The sequence below is a fragment of the Prunus persica genome, chromosome G1, assembly GCF_000346465.2.
Source record: "Prunus persica cultivar Lovell chromosome G1, Prunus_persica_NCBIv2, whole genome shotgun sequence".
Classification (NCBI taxonomy): Eukaryota; Viridiplantae; Streptophyta; class Magnoliopsida; order Rosales; family Rosaceae; genus Prunus; species Prunus persica.
In genome coordinates this window covers 33,162,814-33,174,879 of record NC_034009.1, presented here as the reverse complement: position 1 = coordinate 33,174,879, position 12,066 = coordinate 33,162,814, and the positions used below count along the sequence as shown (strand labels likewise).

Sequence of the window (12,066 nt, the reverse complement as noted above, 5' to 3'; positions counted from 1 at the left end):
CCAAACTTCATTATTCAAAAGTTTTTTTAGACAACCTCGACGGAACGAGGAAATCAAATAAAACCCCATTTTAATTATTTAGAAAAAGAAATATATTAAAACAAAAATCTGTAGAAAAACAGAAGGAAAAAAAAAGGCAAAAGGAAAAATTAAAAACAGAAACAGAAAGATATATAGGAGACGATGAGAAGAAACACTTACCACATCGGGGGGAGGGTAGCTTGGTTGTAAAAAGCGTGGAGGAAGACGGACGTAGGCGTGAGAGAATGAAATGAAAGAGCACTGAGATATTGGCACGGCTCAATCAAATTCAGAAGGGAATTCATCTTCTCTGAGTGAACCGGGCCAACATCGCAGTAACTATTTCAATCAATTGTAGCCAACATTACATTCTTATATATATGATATATGCATGCAGCCTGTGTGCTTCTTTCTTGTACGTACGTTGTATATATATATATATGTGTGCGCGCGCGCGCTTAACAAATTAGCAATTAGCTAAAGAAGAAAGAAAGACGAAGGAGAGTATGATTAAAAAGAGTGAGAAAAAGAGGGGAAGAAAGCTATAGCAGTGAGAAAAAATGGGAATGTCATGGATCAATATTTAAGGAAGGAGTGAGTAAAAGAGGGGCATTACAGGGCGCTGGTGGTGCATTAAAAACACGTAGCTACCAAAACCCTTGGCCCAAGGACAATAACATTGAATACACACCAGCCAACGCCCCAACCCCATAATATTCTCCGCTCTCTCTCTCTCTCTCTCTCTCTCTCTCTCTCTCTCTCTAACATCGATCGGCAGAACTACAGGCAGGCCCTCTACCATTAATAAGGGAATCTCGCGTTGGGCTGCATGATTCCTCTCATGATGAACAAAGCAAAGGCAGAGGCAGAGGCACAGTCTGGGTCTGCAGAGGAAGCATTAATAAAAGGGGATCAAATTTATAATATGAATAATATGAATATAACGCCTTCCCCCTCACAAGTCACAAGTTCACAGCTCACAAGGAGAGCCATGCATGTAGTAAATATATAACGCTTGCTCTCTGCATTTTAGTTACTACTTGTGGAAGGAATCTCATCTGTCATCACATTGACAACGACGACGACGATATATATGCCATTTTTGTCCGTTAATTGGTTTCTTTGTTATACTAGTTGATGAAATTCAGTTGAGTTTGGACATCTTATTCATTTCCCAGTGACACAATCTGGGTGGGGTGGGGGATGTGGTTTGTCGTTAGGGTCTGCTGAGTTGACTGGGTCAACATAGATGAGATGATGAATCACCGTTGACTGAGTCACCAGAAGTTTTTTTTTTTTTTTTTTTTTCTTAATGAACGGGACGGCCCAACTTGAAAGAAGAACCTAGCCCAACAGTTTGTTTAAGGTAAGGTAGGCCCAATGTATGTTTTCTTTGTTTTGTTTTAAACATTGGGTGCAGTACTGAATATATATTAGCCCACTTTATATATAATAAAGGGAGCTTCACTAATATATTCAAAATATGAGTTGAAATTATAAAAAAATATTCATATAGAATGCACTATAGAAACACACTTAAAATTCATTTATTACATAAGAAATGAGTGTTGAAGTCCCTATAAATTACATGACTGCCATTGATTAACTTAAAATAAACCTAGCACAAAAAACTTTTAAAAAAAAACCCAAAACAAGCTCAGCAAGCCCGAAGTACATTGTTAATACCATATAATAGAAGTACATTGATAATACCATGTCATAGAAGTACATTGTTAATACCATTTCATACAAAAAAAACTCAAAAACAAAAAAAAAAACCCAGTAAGACATCTGATATCTTTTGCAGAAACCACCTCCAATTATTCACAGTTTCACTAGAAACAATCACAAAGGAAATATCTTTACAAGAAAAAAAAAAAACGGTAAACTGTTAATACTATGTCATAACACTATCTTCCTAGTAAAAATCACATTGTGTATATCATAAACTTCAAGTGCACAGCTATATATAGAGCAAAATATAGAGTATGCTTTGTTACTGAAAATCTGTTAATACTATGTCATAGAAGTACACTGTTAATACTATGTCATAGAAATCATCTCAGTTGCAGGGTATAAACAGTATAACAAATGTTCATACAACTTACTGGAAGTTAACAAATACATCATTTTTATTTGCATAATTGATACGATAAAGAATCAAAACAGTACCAAACATCAAAACCAAGTCAACATTAAACAGTGTTTTATGCATTAAAATCACAAATAACCTAGATCATTGAGAATCTAAACCCAAGAACAGTAATTATCAAATTTCTTTTCTTTTGTTCAATTTTCTTAGTAACCAAACATTATATAGCATACACAAATAGAGCCAAACAAGTCAACAACAGTGAGAAAAACAGGCATAATGAATTCTAAATCACTAATTCCAATTATTATATCATTCTAAAATAGAAAAAGCAATACATCAATGACTCATATTGACTAATTGAGTATTTTACGCCAAGAACTCATCCCAAAATTCTAACTACCACCAACTCAAGCACCGTCGGCGTGTCAAAGAATGAAGAATCAAATTGAATCACCATATCACGATTGCCAAAACATCAATTCAATCATACACCAAGCAAACACAGAATTAACAACAACAAAAAATACGATAAATTAAAATTTTCACAGTAACCTCTAAGAGCTTTTGTGCATGAGAGATTGAGTAGTTCTTCAAAGAATCTCTCTCCTGGCAGTGTATCCATATTGAGATCGAAGAATGTTATCCAACGATCATTCCAAGTACGATCCCTGCCTTTTTTGTCGGGCTCATTCCTCCAGATTTGTCTCCGTTTGCGTTGAGGTTGCTGCGGTTAATGTCGCACGAATTCGACGGCACTAGAGAAGGAATTGGAGGCGTGTCGTAGGCTGACGAAGATGATTGCGGTGGCGTTAAAGGTGAAGAAGGATGATGCGTTCACTGGAGTGTTCAACAGAGATGGAGTTTTTGGGGAAGGTGAATCGACGGCGGGTTGTAGCGATGGAGTCGACAAGGGCTGTGGTGGAGATGACGAAGATACAATGGAGAATTGGACAAAGAGAAAGGCCAGAAGAAGAGCTCGCGATGAACCTCACCATTATTGAAGAAAGAGAAGAAAGTTCGAGATGGGCTGTGTTAAAGATTGAATTGATTAATAGACAAAGCAAAAGGGCAAAGCAGTAATTCAACATAGCTGTTGAATTTAAGAAATCGATAGCTGTCAAATTTTAGGTTTATTTTGGATGTGTTTATATACATTGAATGATATAGGGTTACTTTATAGAACTATGTCTAGAAATGGATATTTAACTAATTTCCTATTTTATAAATTACAGAAAATTAGATTATAATATTAATATTAATGAATGGGTCTTAGTTATCCAAAATTCAATCCAATATGCAATTGTTTGGAGTCAGGAGACATATAATATACATTTGAAGCACAAAAGCGTGGGTGTTGCCTCAGTTTCAGTGGCAGCGGCAGTGGGAGTGGGAGTGGTCATCATATATCACCACAGCACATCACATGCATATATATATATATATATATATATATATATATATGCTCTCTCTCCCTCTCTCCCATTAATCCATTAATTCCTATAATATTTTATAGTCATTAACAAACAGGATAGGATAAAATCATACATACACATGAATCATGCTCCATGATGTATGCCAATGAGATACACGCGGGGGACAAGACAACATGCTGCATGTATAATGTATGTCTTCCACTATTATTATTTGGATTCAATTCAACATCCTTTTAATAGGGAAAACATGATTTTTTTTACGTTTTTCCTCCCAAACTTACCTACACACATGAATATTCACAAGTCAAGTCAACAATGCATCATACATATATAATATATATATATATATACACACATGGATGATGGATGGTGGTACGTATATAAATAGTTGATTACAAAAATGAACAGGGCAACTGCATTCAGTTCAAAAGAAGATTCGAACCATGGGCATTTTTGGTATTAAAATAGGCGATTAGGTCAGATTTCACAAACATATATTATATATAATATAGGTGATGGATTAAAAACAAAATGAGACAATCCAGCACACAGCTGATTGGGTAGGAGGGGAGAGGCGGGTCCCCGTGGTGATGCTATCAACGAATTAATAAGTTGGAGGATGAATATTTAATTTATATACAACACATAATTTAGTTGTTAATGGATTATCGTTAAATTTGTTTAATGGACGAATCCAATAAGGATAATAGCAGCGGGCAGTGATTCGGTGAGTGGTGATATAAGCAAAGCAAAGCAGAGAAAAGCTAGCAGCCTAGCATTGTTAACTTAGAAGAATGACAACGCAAACTTGTGGGGGTGCCTATCTCTCTCTCTCTCTCTCTTAATCTCTCTTAATCTCTCTTAAGAGAAGAGAATCACATAGACGGACAAGACAGACGGTGAAGTGAAGAGGATAAATGGGCTAAATCTCACACGCAACGCAAGGACACTCAATAATCCACTGTCGTTTCGTTCCCTCTAGTGTACAAGCATTAACCAGGTCCAGGGACCAACAAGGTTTGCTTGCTTAATCGGATTCGGAAACGCCCCGTTTGGACTTTTGATCATACTCTTTATGTGCGTGCTAGCTCTGGATGGTGGGTGAATCATGGAAGACACCGAGAGTTGCTGTAGCAGGCCCGTCGATTTCTCCCCCACTCTCACCCGAAAGCAGAAGCTCAAAGTCAATATCTACAATGAAGTTCTCCGTCGACTTAAGAGCTCAGATGTCGCAGACGCCAAACTTGCTGGTTTCGAAGATGAACTCTGGGCTCATTTTAATCGCCTCCCCACTAGGTACGTACCTCCAAACGCTAGCCTGCTCTGTGTGTGTGTGTGTGTGTATTTATGTCTGTATGTAATCGGTGGATGGAATTTCAAGTGCCTACTTACTCTCGCGTTTATTATTTACTTTCAATTTGTTTCTTGGTAACGGGTCACGCCTCCTTTTTAATTCCCGTGTCTGTTTTTGTTGCATATTCCTTGTTGACTCTGCTTCATCAGAATCTTTGATTCTTTTTTATTCTCTGTAAAAATAGATAGATAAAATAAAATATGTCACCGTCGTCACATGACTTTAGTAAAATTAAAAGTCTTTTGAATTGTGCAACCGGAATCTTTGAATTTATATTACACTCCCTATAAATAAATTCGTCCTCTTTCTCTGAGAATGTGTTCTTCTTCATGCTCCATGGGGATGGATGGATTTAAGTTGGCCACAGATTGATTGCTGAGAAAGAGAAAGCCAAAGGTTAAAGGGCAGAGAAAGATACGTTTATTATTGAATTATTATTTTGCTCCGTATGTGGACTGCACCGACCCACCTATCCACCCATGACCCACCCACCCACTCAAATACATTATATAGGATAGGTGTCCAAATTTGGTATAATTCGATAATATGTATATATTTTTGCTTATGACTCAAAATGGAGAAGTTGTTTCTCTTTGACAATCTTTCTTGTCTTGATCGAAACCAGACTAGTATTACAGAATGAAACTCTCTGTCTTTTTTTCCTTTTTGGGTTCTATATGACTTAATGTTGGCTCCTATTTGATGAGATGAGTGCTGCTACGTTTACATTAATATGCATTATAAGCTCCGATTTGAACGGTTGCTTGCACTGCGTAATTACATTTGTTGACCTGATTTTCTCTTTGAATTGAAGGTATGCGTTGGATGTGAATGTGGAGAGGGCACAAGATGTTCTCATGCATAAAAGGTTACTCCTTATGGCACATGACCCTGCCACTAGACCTGCAGTTGAGGTCCGTCTTGTGCAGGTAATTTATACACAAACATACAAATGTATGGAAACAGTTGAATTTTTTATTTATACTCAAATTCAGTTATTTTCCTACAATGGTCTGGGGATTTCTCTTTTTGTATCGATACAACTCTGTTCTGTGTTGTTTGATTCGTCTTAATTAGTTGGTCGGTCATCTGTCCTGTCCACTTATTGCTTTCTCAATGCATCTGTGCAATTTATCTCTTATGCAGGTTCATTCTGCTTCTGGTTCAAACTTATCGAGGAAAGCGGATGCTCAATGTTCTGCTTATGCTAGCAAACAGAGGCATGGTTAAATGATTATCTATCTGGATTTGTTTTCTTTATTGAAAACAATTGCTCTTTATATCTCTCACATGCTACCCTCTTTGCATTTCTCATATATCCAGCCATCCACCACCAGCTTTTGGTTTGTCACCAGACCTTGAACTTGCTCTTGAAGCCGAGCAGTTACATGTTCACCATGGGAATGACACTGTGAGCACCAGTCAACTTTATACACGGTAAGTAGGTTTGAAATACATCTTTTATGATTTTGATCTTTTGTCTCTAGTTCTGTATTTATTTTCATTCTACCGCTTAATCAACTGTTCATGTTAGTAGGTTCGATTTCATGGATTCATATCTAATTAACTTTGCTATAATTTTCCATTGTTCTTATCTAATTAACTTTGCATATACTTCAAAATTTGTAGGCCAATGCATGAAATTACTATTTCAACTAATGACAAGCCCAAACTCCTCAGTGAGGTATTCTTTTTTCCATTTTTTAAAAAAATGCTGTCTAAAATATCTATTTTGCCATGTCAATCAATATAATGTGGTTTTTAATTGACATCATCTTTCTTGATAACTCTTAATGACGTACTATTGTTAACATTTTAAGCTTATTATTATTATTTTTTGGCGTAGCGTGTGATATGTGTTGCATATTCTCTTAGAAAAGAGATACGTTTTGCATAGTACACGATTCACTTATAGTTTTGACATAAGAAAGGCATCTAATTTCATATTTGAAATTCCGACAAATGGTGAGGTTGAAATGCACGTGTTTTATGATGCTTATGATATAATGGTACGGAGCTAGAAAATAGTCAGTGGGGGCCATATATTCTATACAGGAAATTTGAGGGGGCCTGGTTCGCCCTCCCTCTACCCAGTATTGTTATGCTTAAAGACTTCCTCAAAGTGTATGGTCACCCTGATTCTCACCCTGAATCTTGACCTTTTCAGTGGGTCTGGAAGGCTTGTGACTGTCTTGAATGCTTTGACCCTGCATATTAAACCCACTCTGGCTATCAATGGGAGGAAACCTGTTTGGTCAGTTATGGTGGGTGATTTGTTGAGATTGAAGTGAATGGTGGACGAACACTACTTGATAAAGAAAAACGAAATGAAAAGAACTGGCTATATCACTAGAGGTTGTTCTATTCTCTATTTTATTTGGCGCTCCTCCCCCGTCCTCTTCTAAATCTTGTGTCATACCATACATTAGCTTCAAGGGGGTCTCATCTTTATATTTTTCGTAAGACTTGGTTGTTGCAGAATTACTAGTTCAGATACATACTATGTCGTCTCTTGTATCCCTACTTGACTCAGACTTTCATATGTAGCATATCAGTTTAATCAGCAGTAGATAAATTTGATATTTGTCTGCAGATTGTTTAAATTTTGGAGATGTTATCTGTAATAGTATTATAGGTATTTCTTTTAGAACAAGGATATTTTGTGTATTTAATCATTGTTTCTCATTACTGTTACAATCTTATGTTTGGCATCAGTTGACATCCTTATTATCTGATATTGGACTGAACATTCGAGAAGCACATGCTTTTTCCACAACAGATGGCTACTCTTTGGATGTCTTTGTTGTTGATGGTTGGGCATGTGAGGTATTGTCTTGCCTTGTTCGTATTCTGATATAAAACCATAATGGGTCACTTTGCTTAAGGGGAAATATCTAATTGTAGTATGAGATGGGTTATTTTTATTTCAACGTTGCAGAAAACTGAGCGGCTTAGACATGCACTGGCCAAAGAAATATCCTGGAGTGAGGTAGATCCCTTTTAATGCTTACTTATTATTATTATTTTTTAAATTTCTATCACTGATACAATTTTCAAACATATGTTTACTTTTACTAGGGAGAGAATTTTTCTTTCCTCATTTTTATTTATTGGCTTCTTGTTGTGCTCATCCTTCAGGAAGTTCATATAAAACCTAGAAACAAATTTGTTTTATTTTGGGGTTTTCTTTTCTGGCTTTTAACTGAGGTTCCAGCATCAAATGTTCACTTCCATTAACTTAATTGTAGTTTAATTTAAAACTATGTACTTTATAGCTCTGCCATCTAGTCCAATGCAGCATTGGTAACTATTTCCATATTGTCATGAAAGGTTAATGAAACTATTGTGTTCTGATAAGTTTAGGCATTATGCTTTAGCTAACAATTTGGTTATGGAGACAAGTTTCGTGACCCCCATCTTAAGGAGCCAGAAAAGCAAAAGCAAAAAGTTATCTTTCCATCTTGCCTTTCAAGAATTTGTCTCACGAGATATGGTCCTAAGATTTGTGATTTAGCTGTGGAAAATGCTCATTTATGTTACTATGGTAGCACTCACCAGTCTATAAGGACTTATTTTTGTTTTTGTCTCAAGGTGAGAAATGTATTCTAGTAAGTTTAATGCCTTCAGTTTTGCTTAGTATATTTTGATGTTTCTGTCTATGCCTTGGCTGGTTCTTGTTTTCATGTTCAGCATTTTCCCTGGTGATATATGTATTTCCAAGATCTAGGTAGTTATTGCGTGTCTTCTTTTATTATTTTTATTTTCTATATACCAAATACCAATGCATATGAAATGAGTGTTGCTAATACTTGTAAACATGCACAATATCTGCAGTCTCTCATTATTTTGTCTTTGTTGCAGAAGAATCCTTGCTTGGATTATAATGTTATTTCCCCTGTTCCAGAGCAAGAGACTGGAATGATGTTTACTAATGGTCATGTAAGCTCACTCAATGAGGAAAAAGATATATGGGAAATTGATGCAACCCTGTTGAGATATGAAAAGAAAATTGCATCTGGATCGTATGGTGATCTGTAAGTCCTGTCATAATTTTAGGGCATGTTTACTTGGTATATGAGTACTTGTTAATAGCCAAGTTGATTGACCCAGGTTTCAAGGTAGTTTCTGTGGTCAAGCTGTGGCTATTAAAGTTCTTAGTATGGAGCACCTGAATGAAACTATGAGGGAGTTTACTCAAGAAGTCTATATCATGAGGTCGGTAATACATTTACTCGTTATACACTGGGCAAATATGCATCCTTTGTGATCTTTATGGCCGAAAGGCCGCTCTCAGCAGCCTGTTTCATGCATTTGATCTTGCAGTTCTCAAACTTGTATCATCCTTGCAGAAAAGTTCGGCACAAAAATGTTGTTCAATTAATTGGAGCATGCACTAAACCTCCTAAGCTTTGCATCGTTACTGGTAATTTCAAATGACTTCTGTGCCATGCTTTGTATTTGTTTATTACCGACACATGGTTTTCGGTTCAATCCAAGTTCTGCTCTTTTATATTTCTTTTCCCTTCTCAGAGTTTCTGTCTGGTGGAAGTATGTATGACTTTGTGCATAAGCAAACGGGTGCTTTATCACTTCAGTTCTTGCTCAGAGTCGCAATTGATGTTTCCAGGGGAATGAACTACTTGCACCAAAATAATATAATCCATAGGGACTTGAAAGCTGCTAATCTTTTGATGGATGACAATGGAGTAAGATCCTTTGTATCTCTTAATTATGTAATGTAATCAGGTTTTCTTGTTACACCCCAAAGAAAAAGGAGAGAAGGTTAAATCTAATCACCTCTGACCAAATTGGAATGAGGCAAGCAATCTCATTATGTCAGGGCGTTGCATCATTAAACTTTCATAACCTTGCATAAGCAAAGGGGTGCTTTATTATTGCATTTGTATTAGTTGTCCCTTCTTTTTTAATAGCTTGCCTTTATCCTTTAAATTTATTTACTTTTATTTATTATACTTTTCTCAAAATTAAAGGGAGGCATGGGCAGGCGTGTGCATTCTTGTCCTTGTTTCATATTGCTCCTTCTTGATAGGAGGTTATCAGGTTCTTCCAAGGCTGTACATAGTTTTAACATGCGATCTGAATTTCATCATTTTTTTTAAAAGTTCAAAATACTTGTTTGACAGGTTGTGAAAGTTGCTGATTTTGGCATCGCTAGAGTACAGGCACAATCGGGCGTTATGACTGCAGAAACTGGCACTTATCGTTGGATGGCTCCAGAGGTCTGTGTTCTGTAGTTATTTATTCACGGGTACTAAGTATTAACCATTTCATTTGCTTATTGGAATTAAGCAAATGGACAACAAAATCCTGGCCAGATAACGTTTAGTTCTTTAAATGTTGCATATGTTAGTCATTAAGGAAATTATTGTACCTAAATATTACCCATGAAGATGTTTTACAAGGAAGGAACTACAACAAATTATCATGTTGTGTGTTTATTATGGTTATGGAAGATTTTATTGATCACACTAGTAGCTTGATGAATTTCTTGGCTTTTGATGATGGTTATTATGTCTATGCTTATTCCTGTCTAGTGTCTAACACATGATTGCTTGGTGTTGATGAAGGTTATAGAGCATAAACCATATGATCACAAAGCTGATGTGTTTAGCTTTGGGGTTGTTCTCTGGGAGCTGCTTACGGGAAAGGTAATCTCTTTTATACTAGAAAATAGATGGGTGGATTTTTCTTCCCCTGAAGAAAAATGCTACGTTCAAATCAATGCTTTTGTTTATCTTTAAAACTAGTTCATGGTTGCACAGACTTCACACCATCATCTGTCTATGTTTTGTGACTGAAATGTCAGCTTCCCTATGAGAACTCAACTCCATTACAAGCAGCAGTTGGCGTAGTCCAGAAGGTATTTCTTTTACTTTCCCAGCAATATAAGCCTGCCTTAATATTTTTCTATCTTATTTATTCCTGATGGGGAGTTCATATCCAGGATCCCCGAGTTGTTTGAAAATGGCTTCAGGTAGGTGATCCCAATTAGTGGAGTTGACTTTCCTTTTCCTGATGAGAAGTTGTCCTACCTATTAAGTAGCTGGTAGCCTGGTAAAAGTTGTTTGCCATGAAAGATAAGCTAGCTATGTGTAAAATAGGGGTATTATCTGAAGATCCGAATGATTTATTAATGCCCAAGTTCCAACCATGCGAGCGAGCTGGGCATACGTGCCTTTATAATTTTTAATGAATAAGGTCTCAAAACTAGAAGTGAAGTCTATTAATTGAGTGCTGTTGGGGCATGAATTTCAGGGTCTGAGGCCTACAATTCCAAGGCACACTAATCCAATGTTGATGGAATTGATGGAGAGATGCTGGCAGCAAGACCCATCATTGAGACCTGAATTCTCAGAAATTGTAAAGATGTTGCAGCACATAGCCAGGAGGGTACGAGAAAAGATCCAACACTAACACTAGCTAGTCTTTATTTATTGCTTGGTTCCAGTATGCAATTTTGAAAAGTTTTAACCAAAGTTTTGGTACAGGTTGCAAATGGAAGCGAGGATAGACGAAAGGGAAAATCGGCTAAAGTAGTTCCCACGTTCATGCAAGACAGTGAATGAGGTTTCTGTTTATGAATTAATGCGTGTGTAATACAGTGTCAAATGATCATTGATCAAACTCTTCACAAGTCATTTCTTTCCCTCCCTCAACTTTATATTCTCCGTTGGGTTAATCTAAGTAATGACTGGAGACTCTTGTGCTGATTCATTGCATTTTGTTTATCATCATCATACATTAAATATTTATTTAACTTCAACCAGACTTATTAAGGGGATGACGTGTTACTTTTATATTATAGATTAACCAATAATGAAAATTGGGCAAAATTGGATTCAAGTGACGGTGGGGTTAAGATGTTTTCTTCTTTTAGTCCTTCCTCATAGAAAAAGAAAAACAAACAAAAAAAGGATTCAATTTCAACCGATGGACAAAGATTCTTCCCCGTCATAGATAATAGCACGCAAAAATATATTATCCCCAAATAATTTTTATGCTAAAACCAGGTGCCGGGAATCTGATGCATTGCTCCTCCTTTTCATCTCGTGTCTTCATTGTATTTTTTTGTTTGTATAAAAATAATCTTTTTAAAAAAACCCAAGATATGGACAACCAAAAAATATTTCACAATTCTATTT

General features: G+C 36.4%; 1 protein-coding gene across 5 annotated transcripts; it reads left to right on the top strand.

Annotated features, from left to right (window-relative positions):
• On the top strand, nucleotides 4,328–11,652 carry LOC18788484 (serine/threonine-protein kinase STY46). 5 transcript variants are annotated; one of them, XR_002269761.1, is made up of 16 exons: nucleotides 4,328–4,845; nucleotides 5,718–5,832; nucleotides 6,050–6,123; nucleotides 6,227–6,340; nucleotides 6,533–6,587; nucleotides 7,619–7,729; nucleotides 7,842–7,892; nucleotides 8,765–8,937; nucleotides 9,014–9,118; nucleotides 9,253–9,326; nucleotides 9,434–9,609; nucleotides 10,048–10,143; nucleotides 10,492–10,572; nucleotides 10,687–10,784; nucleotides 10,869–10,898; nucleotides 11,180–11,202. XR_002269761.1 is itself a non-coding variant. In XM_020555175.1 (16 exons), exons 1-16 carry the CDS (start codon nucleotides 4,658–4,660, stop codon nucleotides 11,488–11,490), a joined length of 1,677 nt encoding a protein of 558 aa, XP_020410764.1. In that variant the 5' UTR covers nucleotides 4,328–4,657; the 3' UTR covers nucleotides 11,491–11,652. The 5 variants fall into 5 exon arrangements, 3 of the variants coding, with proteins under 3 accessions (XP_020410764.1, XP_020410762.1, XP_020410765.1); XM_020555175.1 differs by lacking the exon at nucleotides 10,869–10,898 and adding an exon at nucleotides 11,413–11,652 and having other exon boundaries at nucleotides 8,768–8,937; nucleotides 10,731–10,784; nucleotides 11,180–11,314; XM_020555173.1 differs by lacking the exon at nucleotides 10,869–10,898 and adding an exon at nucleotides 11,413–11,652 and having other exon boundaries at nucleotides 10,731–10,784; nucleotides 11,180–11,314.